At 57.5% G+C, this 25,482-nt stretch overlaps 1 protein-coding gene across 4 annotated transcripts; it reads left to right on the plus strand.

Moving 5' to 3' along the window:
- Positions 1–890: 890 nt before the first annotated feature.
- SLC45A3 (solute carrier family 45 member 3) lies at positions 891–23,532 on the plus strand. Of its 4 annotated transcripts, none has more exons than XM_061454888.1 (5): positions 891–1,005; positions 14,921–15,370; positions 15,601–16,434; positions 17,466–17,731; positions 23,074–23,532. In XM_061454888.1, exons 2-5 carry the CDS (start codon positions 15,223–15,225, stop codon positions 23,530–23,532), a joined length of 1,707 nt encoding a protein of 568 aa, XP_061310872.1. In that variant the 5' UTR covers positions 891–1,005; positions 14,921–15,222. The 4 variants fall into 4 exon arrangements, with proteins under 4 accessions (XP_061310872.1, XP_061310873.1, XP_061310871.1 ...); XM_061454889.1 differs by lacking the exon at positions 891–1,005 and adding an exon at positions 1,185–1,239; XM_061454887.1 differs by lacking the exon at positions 891–1,005 and adding an exon at positions 12,551–12,594.
- The last annotated feature ends 1,950 nt before the right edge of the window (positions 23,533–25,482 follow it).

Below are 25,482 nucleotides of genomic sequence, written 5' to 3' on the forward strand. Positions count from 1 at the left end.
GCATTCTTTTTCCAGGAAACAGCGGTGTCATCTCTCCTTGTCGGGGAGCGGGTTCCCATCACTCCAAGTGACAACACATGTAGGTGCTCCTCTGCTTTCCCTATGCAGGGCGAGTCCTCCCAGCAAACTTCGGGAGGGAGCAGCTGCCTCACAGTGAAAACAAGACTTATCCTGCTGATCCCAGCTGAAATACCACATGGAAATGGGATTTTTGACCTTGAGAGCTACGAAGTGGCTCAAAGGAGGGACCCTGTGAAGATGGAAAGGAATGAGGACTTTAGGATGCTGCTGCAGCTATGGGAGGGCTGGGTGAGTGTGTTGCAAAACATAGGGCTAAATCAGTCAAGCAGCTGCTTTTGTCAGCCACAGTCTTGTCTCATTTCTCCTCTCTGCTCACACACAAAACCAGCTCCTTGTTGATGCAGATGTTTAAGGAAAGCTGCTCTTCCTCAGGGCTCTCATCTCGAGGGCTCTGGATGAATGGGAGCATTCACTCCTGCAGTCACAATTGTGGACAAGTTCGATACCGGGCTGACGGCTGGAGCTGCCTGCATGAGCACGCACACCGTGCCTCTCACGCACGCATGTGGTTTCGTCTCCCACGGAGGATGTCCAGGGGCAGGTCAGAAGCTTCCCAGAGCTCGGCAGCCCATTTGCATACAACGAGCAATTACCGGTAATTAACACATTAGTCAAGCCCGAAGAGAGCAAGAAAAGGACTCATCCTTGCGGGTGCTCCAGCGGGAAGGAGGGAGGGCGGAAAGGGGAAGGCTGGGCTGAAGAGCCCGTTACTGGCGCTGAAGGGCGGCGGAGGGACGCGGGGTCCCCCCAGCTCCAGCCCCGCTCCAACCGCTCGGGGCAGCGGGGGGGGGTGCAGGGGGGCTGCCCCACGGCGGGGGGGCGGCAGGGCCAGCGCATGCTCCCTGCCGGGCCCGAACCTGCCCATTTAACCGGAGGCGCGGGCGCCGCAGCGGGGCCGGGAGAGCCCCGGCAGCCGCCGCCGAGGTAGGGTCTGGGGATGGGGATGGGGATGGGGATGGGGATGGGGATGGGGATGGGGATGGGGATGGGGATGGGGATGGGGATGGGGATGGGGATGGGGATGGGGATGGGGATGGGGATGCCTCCCAGCGCAGCGCTTGCAGCCGGGAAGGGAGCGCGGCTCGGCCGGGGCGAGGCGGCTGCCCTGGTCCCGCGGATGCTCCCGCGGAGCCGCCGCGCACCGGGACGCGCCCGCAGGTAGGGCTGAGCCCCGCCGGGCTCCCCAGCCCGAGTTAACGCGCGGTGGGCGCGGCGTGAGGGCTTCCTCTGCTTTGCATTGTTACAGACGCGTCCGCCGGGTCCAAGTTCGTGTTCAAGACGGCGGAGCAGGAGCAGGGCTCCGGCAGCGCGATGTGAGCGTGGGCTCGCAGGGACAGGTCAGTGGGTCCGTGCGGTGGAAGGAAGCCCGTGCTTGGCACCGGGAAGTGTTCACCGCACCTACCTGCGGGCTCCGCTTAGGTTTGCCGCCAGGTTAATGCGTCTCTCCCCTTCGGCTGCTGCAGGAGGCTGTTGCCTTAAAAGTGGTACCTGGGTGTTATAACGTGGACGGTCCGTAGGTTACCGCCTGTGTCATCGCTGGAGACTGTGGTGGGCAAATGCCCGTTTATGATAAACGTAAACTGAAAGGTTAATTTGTCATCCCGCAGCTGACGGCTGTAGGAGGCAGGGAAAAGCGCTAGAATAAACGAATAGTGGTGATGGCCAGGCTTGGCAAGGCGCTTGGTTTTCATGCTGGTGTTTTAAAGGAAGCTAGAAGTTGGAAGGGAAATGTGTCAGGAAGTTTTCCTGGTCCTCATCTTGATCTGTCAGGCCCGTGGGCAGCGCAGAGCAAGTGGCCAGGCTCAAACCATGTCCCCTCCTGGCACTGGTCTGGTTCTGGATGTGAGTTCAAGAGCACAGCGTCTGCACGTGTAACATGAGAGTGACTGGAAATGCATAGCAACAGAGCGTGAGGAAGGACTTCAAAAGCACCCAAATGACCCGGGCTTGGAGTCATGCAGCCGCTCCTGAGAAACATGCACCAGCCTTGAAACACTTTCTATTGTTCACCCACCAGCAATTTTCTTTCCCTTTTTCATGTGTGATGCTACCTGGGCTTTTTCCCCTCATCCGTATCTGCTACCACCCTTGCACTCCGTGGGGAGTGGTGGTGGAGCCACGAATTGCCAGTCCCGTGCTGGGATTCCTGGCAGTGCCTTAAACTCTGGAACTTATTCCTCCAAAACCCCGTGGAAGCTTCTGGGTGTGGGATTTGAAAAGAGGCTTAGAAATCGGATATGGATAGCTAGAAACTCCAGAGTTAACAGCCAGTAACTGAGAGGTTTACAAGGGATGTAAATCCCTGTATTTCAGGGCCATAAGCCAATATTGGGATTCAGTCGGAAATTTAGGTGGATTTTAGGTGCAGTGTAGGTGGATTTTTCCTGTGCTGTCCGCTGGTGAGTATCTGCCCCTACAGCTGCTTGCCTGTGCGGTGTCCTCTGTGAGTGTCTTGTCCTCTTGAAGAGGTTCCAGTTGAAGCACCTGAACCTCAGGGTGTTTCCCAACACTGAGCTGCTGCCAGAAGGCCCAAGCCACGTTGCTTTGGGTAGAAGCTGCCTGGAGGTAACAGTAACGTTACCTGTGAGCATCTTGCAGGCTCCAAGATGATCATCACTGTAATATAATGCAGCACAGTGTCCTCGGGACAAGCTCCACAGGCAGCATCTTTGTGAAGTCAGCTTTTTAATGCCGCATCCATAGCGTGAGATGCTGAAATCACAGGGCTGGTCTGAAAAGCATCAGATGCATTGCGTGATGAAGTGACAGGGCAAAACCTGCAGCCTCTAAAGGTTTATACCACTTGTGTCACAGTGGGGCTGCAGAGCTTTCAGATGAGCTATAAGCCGTGTGAGTAACCTCTGTTTATCCTTCACCTTTCCCTATGCTGGAGCCCTTCATCTGAGGAGTGTCTTGTTTTGGCAGTTGATTGGGGTTTTCTTTAATGTGATTGTTGTTATGGCTTTATCTTGGCTAAGGCAGCGTCAAGGAAAAACACTTGACCCATAGGGTGAAAGCTGTGGAGTTTGTCATGGATTCAAGGCTATAAGGGAGCAGAAGCAAAGGGTGGCAGAGAGCAGGGCCATGGTGTGGGGACCAGCAAACAGTAGCTGTGGAGCCTTGTACCTCAATAGAAGTAGGCAGCAGAGGGTACACAGGGGGACATGCAGAAACCAAGGAGCCTTGAACGCTGCCAGGGATGGGGCAGCCACAGCTTCTCTTGGCACCCTGTGCCAGTGCCTCAGCACCGTCACAGGGAAGGGCTTCTGCCTTATCTCCAACCTGAACTTCCCTGTTTGAACCCGTGAGAAGCTTGTGAGCTGCTCTCAGCTATTTTCAGTGTTGACTTGGTTTCTGAATGCTTCATATCCGACATCACATCCCCATGTGAAAGCAGGAGCCCCAGGGCTCAGCGAAGGCAGGAACAGAGTGGCTCATGGAGGGATCCTTGCCCCTAGAAAACGGGGAAACAAAGCAGCCTCTGCAAGGCAGTCAAGCAGTGTGTGTGCTCATAGACCACCTGTAAGCATGAAGCTGCACAGCATGAAGGCAAGCTGGCGCTCAGCACAAACCAAAGGCTAGGAAGCGAGCACAGCGCAGGGTTAGCTTTGCATTTCTGTGTCCTGGTGCTTGTGTTGTATCTGAGGCTGACGGAATCCATGCGTCCCTCAAAACCTGTTCTTGTGCTGTGGTAGGAACCTGAGCGTGATCTGGCATGGCAGAGCTGTAGAAGGTGCTGATGTGGCCACCAGCTCTGCTCCTGGGTTGCTTGCTCAGAGATCAGCCCAGTGGAGCCACAGTCCCTATCTCGTTATGATGATGGGTACACATGCTGCTCCTTGGAGGTCCTCACACTGGGGCCCTTCCTCCTTGTTTTCACACCCTAAAATGTCAGTTCCTCGTGCAGTTCCCAAATATTAGTTTAAGGTTTTGCCAGCCTGCAGAAGAGGAGAAACAGAGCCCCGGGAATATTGTCTGGCAAAATAACTGGGGTGGAGGAATGTGGCCCCAATGGCTTCTTTGTCTCGGTGCCGGAGGGTGGCTGGAACACACACAGCAACAAGCAGGTGCTTCACTGCGGGCTCTGTGGCTTTTCTTTTACTGTACGTGCTGCTAGTCCAGATCTGGAGGACCTGGCCCTGCCTTGCAGCCAGGGAAGCCTTGTTTGAGCGGTGTGAACTCACAGGTGAAGTCTCCTAGGTGCCAGGTTGGGAATACGCAGAAGGTGCAAGGATGGACCATGGCAAAATCAGGTTTGTTTGACAAAAAGAACCACTGATGGGCACTGCTTGGGGTTGTGAGGGCTGGGTTCTTCAACCAAGGGAGCAGAGATTTTCCCACCTTGACGTTGTTGGAAGCTGGAGTTCTCTGGGGTGGTTTGTCTCCGGGAGCCGGGACGTCAGGGCAAAGGCAAAGAGAATGAGTGCAGTGAAATCCGTGCGAGCTGTCAGCACCCACAAGATGTCAATGCTCTTGCAGAGCAGGCTGGAGCCAGCTCCAGGGATTGTGCGTACGGAGTTGTGGATAACATCTGACTCTTGCTTCAGATTTATGGGTTAGGGCTTCCCGTGAAATGGTGCATGCAGTGAAATCTGTGGATCAGGCTTTCTGTACTGAACATGAGGAGCGATTCCTGCTGGGATATGACCTGCAAAGATCAGCCCCCACATCTAACACTACTCTGCCATCTCCCCCCCCCCCCATTGCCTGCTTCTGGAAGCAATGGAGCAGAGCTGGTTCTTTGGTTAGCTTTGCAGGGGTGTGTGTGCTCATTGTGTTCTCTGACCTCTCTGCACACAGACCAAAAGCCTTTACCTTGCTCTGGAACCTGCACAGGAGTTCTCTCCTGGTGCTTTTGTGCCTATCCCATCAGCAGTGCTCTGTCTGGGAGCGATGAGCAGCATCTGCTGCTGATCCAGGATGTTCTGCTGCTCCCAGGCCTTGTAGTGCCACTTCTGTTGGGATCTCCTGTTTGGAGGCAGGGTGCCCAAAGCATTTTGGTGCTCTGCAAGCCCTGAGATGCCTCTGTTGGTGCTGAGCATCCTCTGTTAGTGCTGTGGTTATCACTGTGTTACCATGGGCTGGCTTCTGGAAAACGTTCCCGTTGCTTATTGCTGTGCCAAGAGAATGGAGGATTGTTCTGCTCCCACAGGGAGCTTCCTCCTAGGTCTGTGGTGAGAGGCAGCTCCTAAACACAAAGAGATGGAGCACAAAGGAGCAAGGAGATGCCAGTGGCTTCAGTCTGGGTACCAGGTACCGCTGGTGGTGTGACAGGGGAGGGCTTTGTGCGGGCACTGTTGCTGTTGGACTCCAGAGGTGGATTTGGGAAGGGCTCTGACAAACAGCTCCTGTGTGTGCGGGGCGGTGGGAGCAGCTGGAGCAGTGCTACAACAAAAGGCTGCTGTGCTACAGCCAAGGCTGCCCGAGCAGTGAACGGGCCGGGAGGGGTGGCGGGTCCAGGAGAGCGGCTGGGTGCAGTCTGGAGAGGGGTCTGACCGAGAGAAGTGTGGAATTACACAGGGAAGAGCTGCAGGGGGAGGGAAGGAGGACGGGCACTTCGCAGCCATGAAATCTCAGCCCCTGGATATTGTTTCGGGGCAAGTTCCTTCAACCTCAGTGCTCCAGATCCATCCCTCCGGCCTGGACAAAGCACTGGAGATGGGCTGTTGGGGGCAGCCCCCAGCAGCCGGGGGAAGATGATCCGACAGGGCCCCTTTCATCTGGGATCCCTGGGCACAGTCTGCAGTTGGGCTGCCCCGTTCATCACTGCCTGCGGCCGGCGCTGATAGCAGTGCCTGAGCCTTTCGGCTCTGCTGCCGTGCCTGGGGCTGATGCACAGGCAGAGTGGCCCAGCTCCGTGCTGGGGATCAGCCCTTCCCCAGCTCTGTCTGGGCAGAGCCAGCGCTGTGCTGGCCCGAGGCTCCCTGGCTGCTTGCCCGAGGCAGCCTGGAGCATGCTGTGATATAGCCAAGGTCTTTCTGCTTCATTTGGAGCTCACTGAACTTTACTCCAGTCAACAGAGGCAAGAGAGAGCCCAGTGTGGAGGGAAATCCTGCCTCTGCTCCAGTCTGAAATGCACAAACTGCCTTTTACCCTCTGCTCTTCCAGCAGAGGTTTTCAGTGAGCGGTCCTTGAACTTGAACCCCATGCTTAGGTACTGAAAAGCTCATGATTTGGGACAGATCCTTTCCAGGTTCAAACCAGAAGTCGGGTTCCTGTTCCCAAGGAGGGACGGCGGCTGCATCCCCCTCCTGGGGAAAGGGCAGCTTTGAGCCTTGGCTGTTGACCAGTGGCAATCTCTCCCCCCGAGATGCTGGATGCTGCTGTGGGGTTTGTGAGAGTGGCTGCAGCTTAATGTAAAGTCCTGGCATGCTCAGGGCCTGTAACACGTGAAGCTGGTAGAATGGGGAGAGGAAAAGGCTTTAAGTTTCCCATAAAGACCTTCCAGTGAAACATGTTTGAAACACTAGAATCTGATTGCTCCTTGGCTTTGCAATTACCCAGACAAGGTCGGGCAGAAGGGAAATCGTAGAATCTCCTGTTTTCGGAGCCAGCCTCATGACTGGGCTGGCGTGATGAGAAGACTCAGCTCCAGCAGTGATGGGGGGCCCTCATGAGCACAGGGAAGTCGCTGCAGGCAGGAGTCGGAGCTTGCGCAGGTTTTGCTACCGTGGGCACATAAAGCTGTTGTTGTGCCGAGTGCTCGGGACTCTGACAGTGGTCTTTGACCTCAGAGCACCCTCAGGAGCCCGGCTCTGCCAATGCACTCGTGCTCCTCGCCCGTCCCTTGGCAGCGGGCGCTGGTGTGGCAGCAGATGCCTCCCTGGCAGTGGCTCACACTGGCGCAGAGCCCCGCGCTGGCTGCGGGAGGTGGAGCAGGAGTCCAAGGCACTGTGAGTTTTGCTTTATTCCCTTCCCCTGTCCCACATCCATCCCCGCTCCGGAGGCAGCAGCCGCAGCATCTCTTCGCAGAGCATCCCAGCTGTTCCCAGGAGGGCTTTGGGCTCCTGCCCGCGGGCTCTGATGCGAGCGGTGGGGCTCTGTCCTCACGCTGGTCCTGGGGCTGGTCCTCGCGATGCAAAGGCTCTTTGTTTGTCTCGTCAAAGCCATGACCTCATCTGGGAGGCAGAAAACGGAGCGGGAGAAACCCCCAACCTGCCACTGGAGGTCAGAGGCCTCGCTCAGAGAGATGTCAGCGTCAGACCGCGCCGGCAGCAACACAAGCGGGCTTGCAGAGCACAAAATGACCATGAAGAAACGGCCTGACTGCCATGGCATTACAAAAGAGCCCATTGCTTCGGTGTGTCCGGGACCCAAAGTACAGCCTTTGGGGAAGAGCATGAGGTCACGCTCCTAAACCTTGAAGCCAAAGGGACTGCCTGAGTCTGGGCCGGATGAACCCTGGGAAACGGCTTTTCTAACGTGGTTCCACGACTGCCACGTGTGGGGTTTTGGCTTCTCCCTCTTTCCTCTGCAGAGACCTTGGCAAACACAACTGCTGCCAGAGAGAGGTGAGATTCAGTGATGGGAGCCAGCAGCTCCCACTGCGCTGTCAGAGCCCTCACTCCTACTTTATAACCATCTGAACTGATGCTGATCTGGAGTCTCAGCTGGCCCCATGACTGCCACAGCTTCCCAAATAAACCAGGAATGAGGAAGCTCCATCGTGGGATAGAGCTCCTAGAGCCGCCTTGGAGCTGCAGTGTGCTGGAGGAGGAGAAGCCCAAGTATGGCCTTAGCTTGCTGAGGACTCAGATGTGCCGTTACACAGCAGTGGTGTGTGGGAAACAAGAAGGTCCAGTTTCACTTCCCGTTTTCCCAGTCCTGTGAGCACTGAAGCAGCTCCCACCTCTTCTACCAAATGGGGAAATCGTTCTTCTGCTCAGCTCTAGGGATTTAACAGCTTCTGTCACTGTTGTGAGTGCTCAGCTCCTCCCTGTGAGGGTGCTGAGGCGCTGGCACAGGGTGCCCAGAGAAGCTGTGGCTGCCCCATCCCTGGCAGTGCTCAAGGCCAGGTTGGACACAGGGGCTTGGAGCAAGCTGCTCCAGTGGAAGGGGTCCCTGCCCGGGGCAGGGGTTGGAGCTGGAGGAGCTTTGAGGTCCCTTCAACCCAACCCATTCCCTGAGTCTATGGAACACATCCCAGGGCCTGGCTCCGCAGGGAGCACGCATGGATGGATGTAATGGGGGGGTCCGAGCCACCTCTCGGTGTTTCAGCCGTGGGGAGGCCGCTGCCCTTTTTAGCAGCATCCAGCTCTTTTTCCTCTGCTCCCGCTATTCCCTTTACAACCAGCCCATTGTTGGGGGCTGCAGGGCTGGGTGGAGTGTTTCAGGCTCAAGTGTAATTTCAGCGCCTCTAAAAGCCTTTGGAGGGCTCTTCCCCCCTCGCCAAGAGGACAGCAGCGCCAGCAAGGGCTAATGGGATAGATTTACTCTGCGGGCTCTCCCTAATCCCCTTTGTGGGCCCGTTGGAGTGGACGCGGTGCAGGAGCCCCCGGGCTCGGGCAGAGAAAAGGCAGCTCAGCGGGGGGGGTTACACACTGCCACGTAAATACAGACCCTGGCCATGGGGATGGAATCTGTGCCCAGGAGCTCGCTGCAGAGGGGGGCACTGCGGGGGTTTCCCCCTTTCCACTTCAATTTACATTTGTATTCTTCTGCTAAAGCTAAGAGCAGGAGGAGGCGGGGGAAGAGGGTGGCTCAGCCCAAGCACCGGGCGGTGGGCTCAAGGCTTGACCAGCCCGAATGCCACGGTGACGGGCTCAAGCCCAAATGAGCTCAAGTGAAAAGCAGGACCAGATCGTGTCTCACCTCCCCTCCTGCTCCAAAGCAGGGGCTCCTCTCATGAATGAAGGCAGAAGCCTGGGGCGTGCAGGAGCCAAGCAGAGCTCTGCTGGAGAGGCAGCCAAGCCTGTACGGAGCTGTTCGTAGCAGACCTGATGCTGGCACAGGAAAGGGTGACCAGAAGTGAGGCCCTTGAGAGCAGAAGCTGCAAGTGCTGCTGCCTTGGTTGCGTTGTGTGTGGTTGGGAGTGTGTGAGGCTTCTGTTTGCTTTGGGGATCTTGTGCCAGTCCTGAGGAGGTGAAACACTGCGAGACCGCCCCTTCGCGTGGCAGCCACGAGCAGCCCCGTTCAGAGACTCGGGGAATGGGTTGGGTTGAAGCGACCTTAAAGCTCCTCCAGCCCCAACCCCTGCCACGGGCAGGGACCCCTTCCACTGGAGCAGCTTGCTCCAAGCCCTGTGTCCAACCTGGCCTTGAGCACTGCCAGGGATGGGGCAGCCACAGCTTCTCTGGGCACCCTGTGCCAGCGCCTCAGCACCCTCACAGGGAAGAGCTTCTGCCTAAGAGCTCATCTCAGTCTCCCCTCTGGCAGGTTAAAGCCATTCCCCTTGGCAGCAAAGACAGAGACAGATTCCTGTTTGTGCCCCCAAGGTGAGGAGCAGGGGGCTAGAGCTGCCCCCTCTTTGCTGCTGGTCAATCAGGCTGACACCAGAGCTAAGGCAGCCAAAAACCACAGAAAACTCTCAACAGCCTCTTGCCCTCACAGCTACACCTTTACCTGAAGGAACCTGGAACTAACGCTTCCCAAAGCTTGTGCAGATGGGAACCAGCTCTCTTGGGCTTGGGAACGAGCCCTGCTCATGGTGATGACTGCTCAGCCTCCAAGGCTGATGGTGGCATTGAAGGTGCTGCAGCGAAACATTGCAGCGTGGCAGGAAAGAACCCACCCCTGGTCCTGCCCAAGTCAACTGCATCCCTTTGAACCAGACTGGGTCTTCCTTGTTCCCATCCAGGGCATTTCCACCCGCTGCTGCTGTTCTTCCCCTAAGCCGAGCTCGTAGAATGGAGCTCAAAGGAAGTGCGGAGTTAATTCAGAGGGACTCAAGCGCCCTTCTCCCACCCCTGCTTAATGAGCACTCCCCTCTCCCCACACTGGGAATGGGGTCAAGGAGATTTGGGAAGGGAGGGGGAAGGGGAGAGGGTCAGGAGAGGTCAGGTGAGGGCTCCATTTCATCCCGCCGGGCCTGCCAGAGCTATTCTCCATGGTGTATTTCCCATTCAGCTGCAGTGAATGGGCACTGATAGCTGTGAAAGGATCTGGCACTGGATGAACAGCCCTTCCCTAAGCGCTTGCTCTTGTGCTCTCTCCCACCCTTTCTTCCAAAGGGCTTCCAGGGAGCAGGGGATTAATAACACTCAGAAAGAGCCCCTTGCAAGGTTGGAAATGGACCGTTGTGGTTATGAATGGAAAGCCAAAGGCTGGCAATACCCTTGGCCCTCCCTTCCCTCTGCTGCCCGAGGGGGAATAGGCTTCTGCACCCAGCCTGTGGTGACGTGGGTCTGTATCACCTGGGAAGCGCTGGGCTGGAGCCCTCCACATCCCCACCATCTCCTGCACTGCCCAGGACCAGCTCCTTCAAAAAGCCAAGGCTTTTCCTTTATTTGCTAAGGAAAAGGCTTTTGTGGGGTCATTTCTTCCTCGTAAGACAGGGCTCAGGTTATTGCAGAGCCCTGACAGGTCACAGATAGCTGATGAATCCAGTCCTCTGCTGGATGTGATCATTACTGTGGCTGTTTGAACCATGGGGTAGGTGCACAACTGTCATACATCAGAAGGGCTGCTACCATGTTTATAACACCTCCTGTCCCTTCTGCATCCACGTGAGAGACTGGAAGGATTATGGAGTATCAGGATATGGATTCCTCTGAGGAACAAATGAGGTTTTCTCTGCCACGTCCCTCAGTCTTCAGTCTAAGCACTGTCTGGAGGTGGTTACTTGTAAGATCCATTGGAAAGATGGGAGGGAGGAGGCGAGACTGCTTCCAGCCATGCTTGTGCACATCCATCAGTGCACATAGTCCTCTTTCTGCAGGGATTTAGCGTTGGTTTCTTCTGGAAGTGAAAGATGAGCCCCAGGGTCTGCTCACGGGGGTGCTCAGAGCCACGTCTGCACCGGCGGGAGGGAGACGGGAGGTGAGCTTGTGCCGGTGCTGCTGTGTGTGAGCGAGGCCGTCCCGCTGACACCTCCAGGACGCTCCGCGCTGGCTCCAGTGCGTGGCTGTGCCCTCGCTGCTGCTCTTCTCATGTGCACATCCTGGGGTTCCTCATGTGGAGCCCGCTGCGCCCCGGCCCTGCAGGGAGACGTTTGTCACAGCTGCCTCTGCAGCGTGCGAGCAGGGGAAACGCGTGACTCCGGCCTGGGGCTGCTCTGCCTTTTGAGGAACGGGCTCTGGAAGCGCCAGTCCCTGGTTTCACCCCTACCCCTTCTTGCTCCCTGGCAGCGCTGCGGGGTGAGCTGTGCTCTGCAGGGGCACGCTGCCTGCTTCCTCCTGCCCTCCCGGCTGCCGCAGTGGGCGAGAGCGGAGGAGCGGGACGTGCCGGGGCTGCAGGAGGTGCGGGGCTTTCTGCTGTGGCTGCCCTTGCTGGAGAGGCTCCTGTGTGCAGGTGGGGGGCAGAGCCCTCTCCTCTGGTCTCCTCTCTGCCTTTGTCCGCATCCTGCTGCTTTGCTCCTGCCCCAGGACCCGCCTCCTACCTGCTGCCAGCTGAACCAACCTCTCGGCGTTGATCTGTTGTTTCTCTGCAGAGGAAGGGCAGGAAAAGGTTGGTTTTCACGTTTCAAACCGAGGTGTTTAAAGATGCTTTACCTTCCCTCGGGACGGAGAGAGGAAGAGCAGGGGAAGGCATCATCAGCTCAGCAGCAGGCGATGTCCCTGTGGCACGACAGCTCGGGGAGCAGCTGTGAAGGAGCCCCCCATGTGGCTCCCTTCTGCTCTGCGTGCAGGAGCCCTTCACAGGAGGGCTCTGTGTCCCTTTGGGGGAGGATCCGAGGCAAGGGGCTTGGCACTGTGCTCTGTGTTGTCCCTAGTGTAGAAGCTGGGGGAAACTGAGGCCGGGGGAAGTTCTTGTCCCGCAGCTTTTGGACCTGTCTGACTGTGAAAGGGCCTCCCCATCACAAGATGCCAAATCCCACCGGGCTGTTGGCAGCTCCCTTGTGTGTGAGGTGTAAATGCTGCTGTTAGACCAGGAGCCCCCTAGGACGCGGTGACTGACTCCTTCCGCATCCAAAGCTCATATTGCTCCAGAACCAAACCAGCCCAGAGCCTGCCAGGGGAGCCTTGGAAGAGAGGGGCGGTTTAAACGAAGTCTTTGGGCTGGCTGCCGGGGCTCTTAGAGGCAAAGCTGCAGGGAACGTCGCATCTTTAACCAGCAAGCACCGGCCCGTGCCCTACCCCGGCCCGCGCAGCCCCAGCCCCTCAGCGAGCTGCTGCCGGGGCCGCGCTCCGGCACAGCGACATCGCCGCGCTGGTGCCTGTGTTTGCCCAGCGCAGGCGGGGCCGCGGTGCTGCTCACACCCCACCAGGGAGGGCCCTGGAACCAAACCCTGCGTGTACCTGCCGCGGCTTCCAGCTCTGCGCCCGACCGCTTCAGCTGCTTCTCCCGAGGGCTGCGGGACCCGGGGGAGCAGCTCGGGGAGCCGGGGACCACCTCTGACCGCGCTGCCTGCAGGAGGTGAGTCCCGGCTTCTGCCTTCCTCTCTGCAGCGCCTCCCGAGCCTTCCCCTCCCATCCCTCTGCCCCCGTCCTCCCTGGCCTGCCCTGGTGTTTCTGCCCAGCCGAGCCAATGCATCTCCTGCGTGCTGGGAACAAAGTGAAAAGCGAGGCGTTGATGGGGATTGGCACCAAATGCAGTTTAAACAGGAAAGGGCTCACCTGGAGCTGCAGTTTGGTTGCTGGTGGCAGCTTCTCCTCTCTGACTGTGCGTGAGTATTGCTTCTGGATCATAGGGATTTCTTTGGTCCTTAAAGCCCTGTGAGGGTGTGGAGGTGGAAGAGACAGGTCTTGTCTTCCCTACTGATAAATCTTCTCTGTGTGTGTAAGACATCTATCGAGTGTTTGGAGTTTACCTTGGGATAAGGAGGGATAAGCCCCCTCAAGCCTGGACTGCAGCAGTCAGTGGACATTACACCTCCCTCGCAGGTCTATCTTAGAGCGATGGTGACTCGGTTCATTCTGGCTTGGGAGTCTGCTCCCTTTAGCCAGCAGCACCAAGGCTTGTGCTGCTGGAGCTTGAATTTCCATCCCAGGGCTGTCAGCCGGCTGGGGACCCATCACCCGTGAGCAGGGCTGAGCATCCTGTGTGTGGCCCACATCTGAGGACGGTGCTTGCTGTCCCCAGCCCTTGCAGATAGAGCGCATCTGAAGTAAGGCTGAGCATGTCTGGGGCCTCCAAGCGCGCCTTTGAAGCCATGTCTGGTGATGAAAGGAAAGCTGTTCTGTTCCCACCTGCCTTCCCTTGCTGTTTGACCTTGGGCAAGTCACTTGAATGTTCACACTTGTTAAAAGGAGGTATCTGTTGTGCCAGTTGGGGTCTAAGCTGTTGGGAGGGGGCGACCTGAGAGATAGGAAGGAAAATCATCAGTCCTTTTTGCGTGTCATTGGCAGCCCGTCAGCTCCTGAGCTCAGGAGGTGCCTCCCCTCTGCAGCAGCAAGAGGCAGGGAGTGATGCTTGCACCTCAGTGGGAACCTCATCACCACACATCCTCACCCACTCATCTCCATGGGGCTTATTTGAAGAGGGGAAGGAAAAGACTGCAGAAGCTGTCCCAGCTGTACCTGTCTGCTCACTTGTGCCGTGATGGCATCAAATGCATCTGTGAGGTTAGGGAGTGCTCACTGGCACCGCGTTTGGTGTTCACATGGGGTTTTCTCTCTGCCCAGTGTAGCTGTGGCACGGCTGTGGTCCAGCGCCGCTGGTTCAGCCACTGCTGAGGAGGAAGGGGAGTGCTGGGGATGTTCCCTGTTCCCATTCCTCTCCCCTGTAATGAAAGCAAAGAACTTGGAGGGGCACCAGGCTGCACAACTGGATTCTCACCTCTTTTCCATCTGCGTTCAGCCTCCTCGACGCAAAGCACCGGGGAGGCACAGGAGGCTGAGGCTTCTGTGCAAAGTGGGATCGTGAATCCTGAGAACTAGGCAGCAGTTTGGTTTACTGTTGAATCAGTGGCTGTGAAGGAGCTTCATGTCTTGCTAAGGCACCCTCCCTTCCCTAGCATAGCCACACACCAGTAGGTGCTTTTAGCAAGACAGCCCTTGGGTGGACTAGCTGCTGGGGCTGACATCATGGCAGGGTCCTAGCAGGTTACAAAGAGGCATCTGCTTACTCTTGCTAAGGCTGCTTGGCCCCTGCCCTGCTCTGGTGGCCTCTCCCCTCTGCAGAAGGCTGGAAAGAAGGAGCATGTTACAGGGCAAGTAAATGACTCAGCCTAATGAGTAAGGTAATTGCTGTTCACTGTTAGATGAGGCTAAAGTGGGTCAGGTTTGTTTGTGAAACTCCATGGAGGCACCATCTGTTCCCTGTGCCCTGTCTCGGGCTGGAGATGGGATTTGGGTGAAACTGCTCCCCTGGGAGCCCGCGGAGCAGTGCGGGTGATGCCCTGTCATTAGGCAGTGGGGTGGGTCCCCGGGGATGACCCTGTGTGACTGCAGCCCTGAGCCTTGAAGGGGCTTCTAATTGATTTCACTGGGAGAGGGGACCCTAAGTCCTTTGTTTGTCTGCTCCAACTGCCCCTCTCTGAGATGAGGCTGGACATCAGCCCTCCCTTAGCCCAAAGGCAGAGTTGCATTTCCCCAAACCATGGCTGACACTTGACACAAGCCCTTGGAGAGGAGCCCAGCACCGATGTGGTTGTGTCTCAATCCTGCTGCTCTCGCAGATGTCCTCTCATCACCCTCCTGTGTGACTGCCCCTTTCAGCCATGACGTGTCTCTGCGGTGCTTGGGTTTAGCGCTTTCCCCTGCCCTGGACCCCGCTGTGTCTAAGCTCTCTCTCCTTACAGACCACAGCATGTGAGCAGAAGGGGAAGCCTGGAGTGGGATCCGTGCCTGCCCACGCCTGGACTCAGCATCGCTGGGGCCGCATCTTGCACAAAGAGGAAGAGGAAAAGACACTTCAGTCCCCCTTGCTAAAGATGGGGGGCAGCATCTGTGCAACAGAGCAGGCAGGGAAGCTCCAGACCTGGCCTGTGGGGCATCCCTGGCTGTGCCGCAGCCGGAGCACAGCAGCTCGCTGGCACTAGGGCTGTGGGCCGGCTCGGGGCAGGCAGCCGGGGCCAGCTCGGGGCAGGCAGCCGGGGCCAGCATGCTCTTCCACAACAGCAAGACCCAGCTTCTGCTGGTGAACTCCCTGACGTTCGGCCTGGAGGTCTGCCTGGCTGCAGGGATAACCTACGTGCCTCCGCTGCTGCTGGAAGTGGGAGTGGAGGAGAAGTTCATGACCATGGTTTTGGGTAGGCAGCTTTTCTCTCACCTTTGACGTGCTTGTTTTCCCTTTGGGTCTGGAGGGCAAATAAAGGCGTGAGGGCTTGTCTCTGAGGGCACAGCAGAGGGCAGCCTGTTTCTGGAGGAGGGGGCTGTGTCCCAGGGAAGCATGCTGAGTTCCCGAAATGCCTGGGCTATTTCTCTGCGGTGCAAACAGAGCAGTGTGCTCCAGACGTTAACATCACCTCTTCTTCTCCAGGGATAGGACCTGTCCTTGGCTTGGTTTTTGTCCCGCTGATAGGATCCGCCAGTGACCACTGGCACAGCAGCTACGGCCGGAGGAGACCTTTCATCTGGATGCTCTGCCTGGGAGTCCTGCTCAGCCTCTTCGTTATCCCACACGCCAGCAGCCTGGCCAGCCTGTTTGCCCTCAACCCTCGTCCTCTGGAGATTGCCTTCCTCATCCTGGGCATCGGCTTACTGGACTTCTGTGGCCAGGTCTGCTTCACCCCCCTGGAGGCTCTGCTCTCAGACCTCTTCCAGGAGCCAGACAACTGCCGCCAGGCCTTCTCCATGTATGCCTTCATGATTAGCCTGGGGGGCTGCATTGGCTACCTGCTTCCAGCCATAGACTGGGGGGGCAGCTTTCTGGCCCCGTACCTGGGAGGGCAGGAGACCTGCCTCTTCACCCTCCTTGCCATCATCTTCCTCGGCTGTGTGCTGGCCACGCTCTTTGTGACAGAGGAGGCAGCCACCCAGGCAGATGCTCTGGATGGCCCGGCACTGAAGGATGCTCCCCCTAAGCCCTCACCCCCTGCCTGCTGCTCTTGCCACGTCTCCAGGAGCTCGTGTCTCCTGCAGGCCAGGCACACGATGCAGGCGCTGAGGAACCTCTGCACGCTGGTGCCGCGGCTTCACAGCCTCTACTGCCGCATCCCCAAGGTCATCCGGCGCCTGTTCGTGGCCGAGCTCTGCAGCTGGATGGCACTCATGACTTTCATGCTGTTCTACACAGACTTTGTTGGGGAAGGGCTGTACCACGGTGTCCCCAGGGCCAAGCCAGGCACGGATGCCAGGCGCCACTACGATGAAGGTGAGAAGTGAAGCAGCTGCTCCGAGGCTGCAGCATCGGTTCCCTGGGACAGGAGGGGTCATTGGGAGCTGGGGTGGGCTCAGCTCTGCTCGTAATGCACAACAACCTTGCAGAAGTTCTGCTGTGAGATTCCCATCTCACGTCGCTCTCTGGGGAGCCCTCAGGCAGCTTCCCCACTTCTCACCCCCTTCTCCAGTGCTTTCTGATAGTGCTCACCACTGGAGTCTGTAGCTGCCACGTCTGCATCATGGGATACTCACTGCAGCACGTTACCTGCCTGCTCCTGTTGCCTGCTGTCCCGTGTTGGCTGCTGTGTGCTGCCAGAGCCTTGACTGGCTCCTGGCCCTTCTCCTCTCCCTGATCTAAGTCTTTTATTCTTGGAGGCACCTTCCTGGCCCTCTTCCTCCTCCAGCTGTACATCTTGCCCTCTGGTTTTTCCACTCGCTGCCTCTGTGAGCTCTGCAGTACACTGCCTCTTTGTGCTGAGTGTCTGTTTAACTTAGAGGCAGCTTAATTATTATTTAACACTTGCACTGTACAGCTCCCAGCAGGTCAGGGCTCCATTGTGCTGGCTGTCACAGGAACATATGTTGAGTAATGATCCTTGCTCCAAAGAGTTAATGGTTTTAATTCCCTGAAATCTGATAGAGCTTTGCAAAGGGTAAGGTCCAGATTGCTACCGGATGCTGCACTCATTCAGTGCATGTTATATACTTTACCTTGGCTTAAGCACAACTCCTTGTTCCTTTCATTCTGTTGCTGGTTTTGGCATCAGATAACAACAGATCCTGGTTCATGGGCAGGTGACAGATGCTGGCTTAAGAGTAGGAAGGTGCAAACAGCTTCCAAAGACAAGGACGCCGTTTGGATTCCTATGTCCCGTTGCCCCTCTGGTTCGACTGGGGTGCCCGGGAGCATGTGTGGGAAATCCTTGCTGCTGGCGGAGGGTGGGAGCTGCAGCGTGGCTGCTGCAAGGCAGGGATGCGCTGGTGAAGCCTGGGGGCACTCTCACCACCTCCGCTTCCCTGCAGGGGTCCGCATGGGCAGCTTGGGCCTCTTCCTGCAGTGCATCACATCCATCTTCTTCTCGACAATCATGGACCGGATGGTGACGCGCTTCGGGGCGCGCGCCGTGTACCTGAGCAGCGTGGTGCTCTTCCCCGGCGCTGCCGCCGTCATGTGCCTCTCACAGAGCATCACCGTGGTCACCATCTCGGCTGCTCTGACAGGCTTCACCTTCTCTGCCCTCCAGATCCTGCCCTACACGCTGGCATCGCTGTACCACCACGAGAAACAGGTAGGGATCAGCTGCAGAGGGCAGGGTGCCGCCAGGACAGCCTGGCCAGCCTCTTGGAGCCGGTCCAGTCAGTTCAGTGCATGGGAGAGAAACACATGCCTGTGTGCAAAGGTTTTCCACATGGGCCTCTTGTCTCCAGGCTGTCTTCTCTGGAGATTCATCTGGAATGGAGCTGATGAGAGTTTGGCATCTCCTTCCTCAGGCATCCCCTGCTCACAGCAGGCACTGTGCAGGTTTAAAAAGCGGGGAGTGGGCAAGACGGAAGAAGCGAGCTGGGGTTGGTGTATCAAAAGGGATGTCTTGTGTTCCTGTGTCCTGCGTGTTGTTAGGGAAAGTGGTGCAGGTTAGTTCCAGCTGTGCGCATTCTGCAGCCAAGTCACATCTGCAGCTCCGAGATGTGCTAAAATCCTCGGGTTTCTCCCTTTGAGGCCTTGCTTTGCAGCTGTTGTCCCTATCATGAAGATCAGTACCATGAAAACTGAGGTTCTTCCTATTCCCCTCACTCCAAGAGAAATAAAGGGGGTGAAACTTCGGACACCAAGTGCAGTGAGACGTGGGGTATAGCTGGGTTTGGTTTCTTTTGCCCTGCCTTGGAAGTTCCTCCTTCCTTCCCCGAGCACTTTGCAGCAGGCTGCAGGGAGACCCCAGAGAGGTAGATCCTAAAGTGCCCTTGGATTCCCCATCTGCCCCATTTCTGTCCTCCTCTTTTCTCTCCCTGTTCAAACCTCTCCTCCCTCCTGCTTGCCTCCCCTCATTCCCTCCTCCCTGCTCCCTCTCTTCCCTCCCCTTTTTTACTTTGTTTTCTCCCGTCTTTCACCCCTGCTCCTGAAGTGAAGCAGCAGAAGGGGGCACCCGCAGTGGCTGCTGCTGCCCCCCCCGTGCGGCAGCCTCAGGGCCACCTCTGCTGGAGCTCCGTGCTCTGCACAGCCTGCGTAAGTCACTCTTCTCCTGCATGGCCTCTCCTTAGCGTGGCCACTGAGCCTCATCCAGGGCAGGAGGACGCACTGAAGCCTTGCTGGAGGCGCCTGCTGGCGTTCCCCCCTTGTGCAGGAGGTTGGGCACCGCTGCGCTCCTCGCTCCCAGCACTGCCCAGCAGCTCCGGGGGAGACCCCTGAGTCCCCACTTGCAGCACTGTGGCAGTTCTGGTGTCCCCCACATAAAACGGACATGGAGCTGCTGGAGCAAGGCCAGAGGAGGCCACGAGGATGAGCAGGGGCTGGAGCAGCTCCCGTACGGAGCCAGGCTGAGAACATTGGGGTGTCCAGCCTGGGGAAGAGAAGCTGCGTGGAGACCTCAGAGCAGCTCCCAGTGTCTGAAGGGGGCTACAGGGATGCTGGAGAGGGACTCTTCATTAGGGACTGTAATGACAGGACAAGGGGTGATGGGTTCAGACTGAAACAGGGCAAGTTCAGGTTGGAGATAAAGTTCTTCCTTGAGGGTGCTGAGGCACTGGAATGGGTCCCCCAGAGACATGGTAAATGTCCATCCCTGGCAGTGTTCAAGGCCAGGTTGGACATGGTCTCATGTGGGGTGCCCCTGCCCATGGCAGGGGAGTGGAACTGCATGATCTTCGGGTCCTTTCCAACCCAACCCATTCCATGATTCCCTGAGATGAAGCTGTTGATTGAGGCTCCTGTGCTCGTATCCTGCTGCAAGGGGTGATTTTAAAGCAGAAGTTCCCACTAAGCTCATTCCTGTGAGTATGGATTGCTCTGGATTTAGGTTAATTCTCCGCACTGGCTATTCACCCCCCTGCCAGAACATGTATCTCTGAAGTCCCAGCCTGGATCGTTATAGGAACCCAGAAAACATGGCCTGAGCCTTGAGGGCAGCTGAGCAGGCTTTTGAGAACATCAGTGTCGCATAGGAAGGGCTGGAGCCGCAGGGGACATCGTCCTTTGGCTCACACAATGCCCTTTCTGTGCTGGGTTTGGAGCCGCTTTGAAGCGTGATGGCAACAGCAGGCATGTGGGAGGGTTTTTCAGCTCCACGGAAGATCAGTGCCGGTCCTGGATGGACGCACTGGAGGATAAAGTCGTGAATTCGAGAGCTGAAGGGTGCAGCGAGCAGCCGAGCAGAGCCCGGGTGATGCCTGGGGAGGGTGATTGCTCTGTGGTGAGGTTCTCATCTGGTTTCTGTTCCGTGATCGAATCTGAAGCTGTTTGTGCCGCGGGTCCGCAGCCGCGGCCTAGGGCAGCACGAGCAGAGCCTGACGCCCCGGGGCAGGGCTGGGGGGTGCCCAGGCTGCTGACAGCATTGGGGTGGGCTGCAGCAGGGCTGGGGTGCCCCAGCTGCCGTTCCCCCTCGCAGCAGGGAGGCCGCGCTCTGCTCATGTCCCCCTTTGGCTTTGTTAGCTCATCCTCCCCGCGTGGAGAGCGGCTTCCGTGGCCTTGCTTATCTGCTCTGCCCCGTGCAGACCGGTGCTCGCGCAGAATGGCCCGGGTTTCCTGCACCGGCTGCCCTGGCCACACGTGAGTGCCCTTTTGTTGGTGTGAAGGTCTGAACACTTCTGCTGGCACTGGAGTGGCCTCTCCGGCTCTGGGGTGCACCCAGGGAGGGCACTGGCCCTTGGCTCCTGTCCTGCAGGATGAGCTGGTTCAGATGGGGTGAGCTGGTTCAGGCTGGGATGAGCTGGTTCAGGATGGGATGAGCTGGTTCAGGATGGGATGAGCTGGTTAGGATGGGGTGAGCTGGTTCAGGATGGGATGAGCTGGTTCAGGATGGGATGAACTGGTTGAGGATGGGATGAGCTGGTTCAGGATGGGGTGAGCTGGTTCAGGATGGGATGAGCTCGTTTAGGATGGGATGAGCTGAGCTGGTTCAGGATGGGGTGAGCTGGTTCAGGATGGGATGAGCTGGTTCAGGATGGGATGAGCTGGTTAGGATGGGGTGAGCTGGTTCAGATGGGGTGAGCTGGTTCAGGATGGGATGAGCTGGTTCAGGATGGGATGAGCTGGTTCAGATGGGATGAGCTGGTTCAGATGGGATGAGCTGGTTCAGATGGGTGGGGTGAGCTGGTTCAGGATGGGATGAGCTGGTTAGGATGGGATGAGCTGGTTAGGATGGGATGAGCTGGTTAGGATGGGATGAGCTGGTTAGGATGGGATGAGCTGGTTCAGATGGGATGAGCTGGTTCAGATGGGGTGAGCTGGTTCAGGATGGGATGAGCTGGTTAGGATGGGGTGAGCTGGTTCAGGATGGGATGAGCTGAGCTGGTTCAGGATGGGGTGAGCTGGTTCAGGATGGGATGAGCTGGTTCAGGATGGGGTGAGCTGGTTCAGGATGGGATGAGCTGGTTCAGGATAGGTGAGCTGGTTCAGGATGGGATGAGCTGGTTAGGATGGGGTGAGCTGGTTCAGATGGGGTGAGATGGTTCAGGATGGGATGAGCTGGTTCAGGATGGGATGAGCTGGTTCAGGATGGGGTGAGCTGGTTCAGGATGGGGTGAGATGGTTCAGGATGGGGTGAGCTGGTTCAGGATGGGGTGAGCTGGTTCAGGATGGGATGAGCTGGTTCAGGATGGGATGAGCTGGTTCAGGATGGGATGAGCTGGTTCAGGATGGGGTGAGATGGTTAGGATGGGATGAGCTGGTTAGGATGGGATGAGCTGGTTCAGGATGGGGTGAGATGGTTCAGGATGGGATGAGCTGGTTCAGGATGGGATGAGCTGGTTCAGGATGGGATGAGCTGGTTCAGGATGGGGTGAGCTGGTTCAGGATGGGGTGAGCTGGTTCAGGATGGGATGAGCTGGTTAGGATGGGATGAGCTGGTTCAGGATGGGATGAACTGGTTAGGGTGGGATGAGCTGGTTAGGATGGGATGAGCTGGTTCAGGATGGGGTGAGCTGGTTCAGGATGGGATGAGCTGGTTCAGGATGGGATGAGCTGGTTAGGATGGGATGAGCTGGTTAGGGTGGGATGAGCTGGTTAGGATGGGATGAGCTGGTTCAGGATGGGGTGAGCTGGTTCAGGATGGGATGAGCTGGTTCAGGATGGGATGAGCTGGTTCAGGATGGGATGAGCTGGTTGAGGATGGGATGAGCTGGTTCAGATGGGGTGAGCTGGTTCAGGATGGGATGAGCTGGTTCAGGATGGGGTGAGCTGGTTCAGATGGGATGAGCTGAGCTGGTTCAGGATGGGGTGAGCTGGTTCAGGATGGGATGAGCTGGTTCAGGATGGGATGAGCTGGTTCAGGATGGGGTGAGCTGGTTCAGGATGGGATGAGCTGGTTGAGGATGGGATGAGCTGGTTGAGGATGGGATGAGCTGGTTCAGGATGGGATGAGCTGGTTAGGATGGGACGAGCTGGTTCAGGATGGGATGAGCTGGTTCAGGATGGGGTGAGCTGGTTCAGGATGGGATGAGCTGGTTCAGGATGGGATGAGCTGGTTCAGGATGGGGTGAGATGGTTCAGGATGGGATGAGCTGGTTCAGGATGGGGTGAGCTGGTTCAGATGGGATGAGCTGGTTCAGGATGGGATGAGCTGGTTCAGGATGGGATGAGCTGGTTCAGGATGGGGTGAGCTGGTTCAGGATGGGATGAGCTGGTTCAGGATGGGGTGAGCTGGTTCAGGATGGGGTGAGCTGGTTCAGGATGGGATGAGCTGGTTGAGGATGGGATGAGCTGGTTGAGGATGGGATGAGCTGGTTCAGGATGGGGTGAGCTGGTTCAGGATGGGATGAGCTGGTTCAGGATGGGATGAGCTGGTTCAGGATGGGGTGAGCTGGTTCAGGATGGGGTGAGCTGGTTGAGGATGGGATGAGCTGGTTGAGGATGGGATGAGCTGGTTCAGGATGGGATGAGCTGGTTCAGGATGGGATGAGCTGGTTCAGGATGGGATGAGCTGGTTCAGGATGGGATGAGCTGGTTCAGGATGGGATGAGCTGGTTCAGGATGGGGTGAGCTGGTTCAGGATGGGATGAGCTGGTTCAGGATGGGATGAGCTGGTTCAGGATGGGATGAGCTGTGCCCAGTGCCCGGCTCCCGTTGGCACCCGCTGAGGAGGTGACAAGAGGAAGCTCAGTGCGGTGTCCCCAGGCAGGACCGGGGCTGCCTTTGGGCTCCAGCACAACCAAGGCACCACTTGGCCGCATCCCCCGGTGAGCCAGGGCTGCTTCGTGCCCTGCGGCAGGCGGGGAGAGCCGGGCTGGCTCCTGGGGACCATGAGGGTGGCTCCTGGAGCCCTTCTCACCTGGGGATCCTGCCTCAGACCCGCTGCGGGCTCTCGCACCCTGGGAGCCCGATGCAGCACACACGAGGCACGGCCAAGAGCCGGGTCCCCCCTCGCCTGCTGGGCTCCGTCCGCCCGCCCGCCCCTCCTCACGCGCCTCCTCCCTTCCCTAGGTGTTCCTGCACAGGTACAGGAGCAAAGAGGAGGAAGCTGCAGGTCGCTTGGACAAGAAATCCTTCTCCAAAGGCCTGCTTCCCAGCCAGAAGCTGCCTTACCAGAACGGGCACGCCGGGAGCCTCTTCTCCTCCTCCTCCTCCTCCTCCTCCTCCTCCTGCCCGGCTGCCGGCTCGGCCCTGTGCGTCAGCTCCTCCTGCGACGTCTCCCTCAGGATGATGGTGGGAGAAGCGGACTCGGTGGCCCCCGGCCGAGGGATCTGCCTGGACCTGGCTATCCTGGACAGTGCCTTCCTCCTCTCTCAGGTCGTCCCCTCCCTCCTCATGGGCTCCATCGTCCAGTTTACACAGTCGGTGACGGCCTACATGGCCTCAGCGGCTGCTTTCGGCCTCGTAGCCATTTACTTTGCGACCAAAGTTGTCTTTGACAAGAGCGACGTGGCCAGGTACGCGGTGTGATGGAAGGCGCGCGCGTGCTCACGAGGCCAGTGGTGCCAAGCCCCGCGTGGCTCCTGCTCTCCCCACGCTGCTGCTGTAGCCCAGGGGTAGTTCAGGGGCTGAGGGCAGGGGAGATGCAGCAGCGCTAATCTCAGGTGTAAATAGGAGGCACTGGGGCCTTGTGCTTTGGGCCATCAGCGCTCTCCAAAGGTGCCTTCATCGAAAGACAGCACTGCACAGCCAGCACCAAAGGGGTTGGGGGGGGGGGAGAAAGGAAATGGATTTTTCCTTTAATAATGGGTCATTTTCTAATGGAGAGGGGAGGGAAGGAATCTTCCGCTCTCCTGTTCTCCGGTTGGAGCTGTACCCTCCTGCCCAGCTTCTTGCAGTTCTACTCAACCTCTTGAGCAATACTTCTGCAAATAGGACACTGGGAGGAGATTTCCTTGGGCAAAAACGTAGGATGGGTGGCTAAGGTATGGCCATGTGTACGCACACGCTTCCATCCCACCTCTGCTCTGCTCTGCCTGCGAGAAACCATCAGGAGAAAAGTGACTGTCTTGTTTCAGAAAAACAAGGTAAAGTTTCATTAGGAGCGGTTCCAAAAGGTGACTTATCTTTTACCTATGTACCAGCTGGCAGCAGAGGGAAAGGGCCTCTTCGTTTCTTTGCTTTAATGGTTCTGTTTAGCTTTCCTCAGTCACTCTGCCCTCAGTGCTCACAGCTCCTGCCTGCTCTCCCTTAACAGATCTGGACCTGGCCCCTCAAGGATGCTGCCCTGGAGGGTTTCCAGCCCTGGGACAGTGAGAGGGGGCAGGAAGAGCTCTGCTGAGGGAGCTGCAGGGGTTTTCTGCTGTCAGACAGTTGCGTTTGGCAGCAGTCACTGCTGCAGCAGGTCCCCAGCACAGTGGCTCAGCCACTCAGAGACCACCCATACCCCAACAGGAGTCAAGGGCCCGGCCCATAGGCAGCACTTGGACTTTGAAATGATCCCAACTCAGCTCACAATCACCAAGTGGTTTGTGCTGAAGGGACCTTAAAGCTCCTCCAGCTCCAGCCCCTGCCACGGGCAGGGACCCCTTCCACTGGAGCAGCTTGCTCCAAGCCCCTGTGTCCAACCTGGCCTTGAGCACTGCCAGGGATGGGGCAGCCACAGCTTCTCTGGGCACCCTGTGCCAGCGCCTCAGCACCCTCACAGGGAAGAGCTTCTGCCTAAGAGCTCAGCTCAGCCTCCCCTGGGCAGGTTAAAGCCATTCCCAAGGCTCCCTTCATGCCCTTGTCACAAGTCCCTCTGCAGCAGAGGAAAAGCATCCCCTGGTCTGTTGGAGGCTGTGAGCGTGCAGAGGAAGCTCGACAGCCCTTAACTGCTGTAGACCTTTGGCTGCTCCAAACCCCGTGTCTGTGACTGCTGTTGTGTGGGCAGCGAGGGGCACTTGTGAGGTCCTGCTGAAGGGCAAAGTGTTGCTATATTTGCCTTCCTCCCTGGCGTGGAAGCAGAGCTACTCCCTTGCTGTCTGCAGATGGTCCTGCCAGGGCTTCTCCCAGGCTTTTTAAGCACTTCTTTCCCGTAAAGGGTCACTGGTTTGGGTTTATTTCTTCTCTAATTATATGCCTCCCTTCCCCACAACAAGGTCTGTGTGCTGAACTGCAGCTCTTGGGGATGGCTTTGGCAGCTGCTTAACCACCTACAGAAAGAGTGTTTTGTCTGTCCTTCCTCCCCTGGTCACCGGCCACTGCAGGAATAAGTCTTTAAGGCAAAATGCTAATGCCAAAGGTGGGCTGGACAAATGCTCCTGGTGATCAGAGACCTCAGAGGGAGGAGTTTCCCAGCAGGTCCCTACCTGAGTGCTGCACATTGTGTAAAACTGGGGAACAGAGCACATGGAGGCTGCTACGATGCTAAAGAGCTTTTTGAGCCATTTGTTTAAGTGCCTAAAATCTTCCACCCCAAGCTACAGGTGCATGGGTTTG

This window comes from Pezoporus flaviventris, unplaced genomic scaffold (genome assembly GCF_033815535.1).
Source record: "Pezoporus flaviventris isolate CSIRO_AGI_PZ_B2104156 unplaced genomic scaffold, CSIRO_AGI_Pfla_v1 ptg000017l, whole genome shotgun sequence".
Lineage (NCBI taxonomy): Eukaryota > Metazoa > Chordata > Aves > Psittaciformes > Psittacidae > Pezoporus > Pezoporus flaviventris.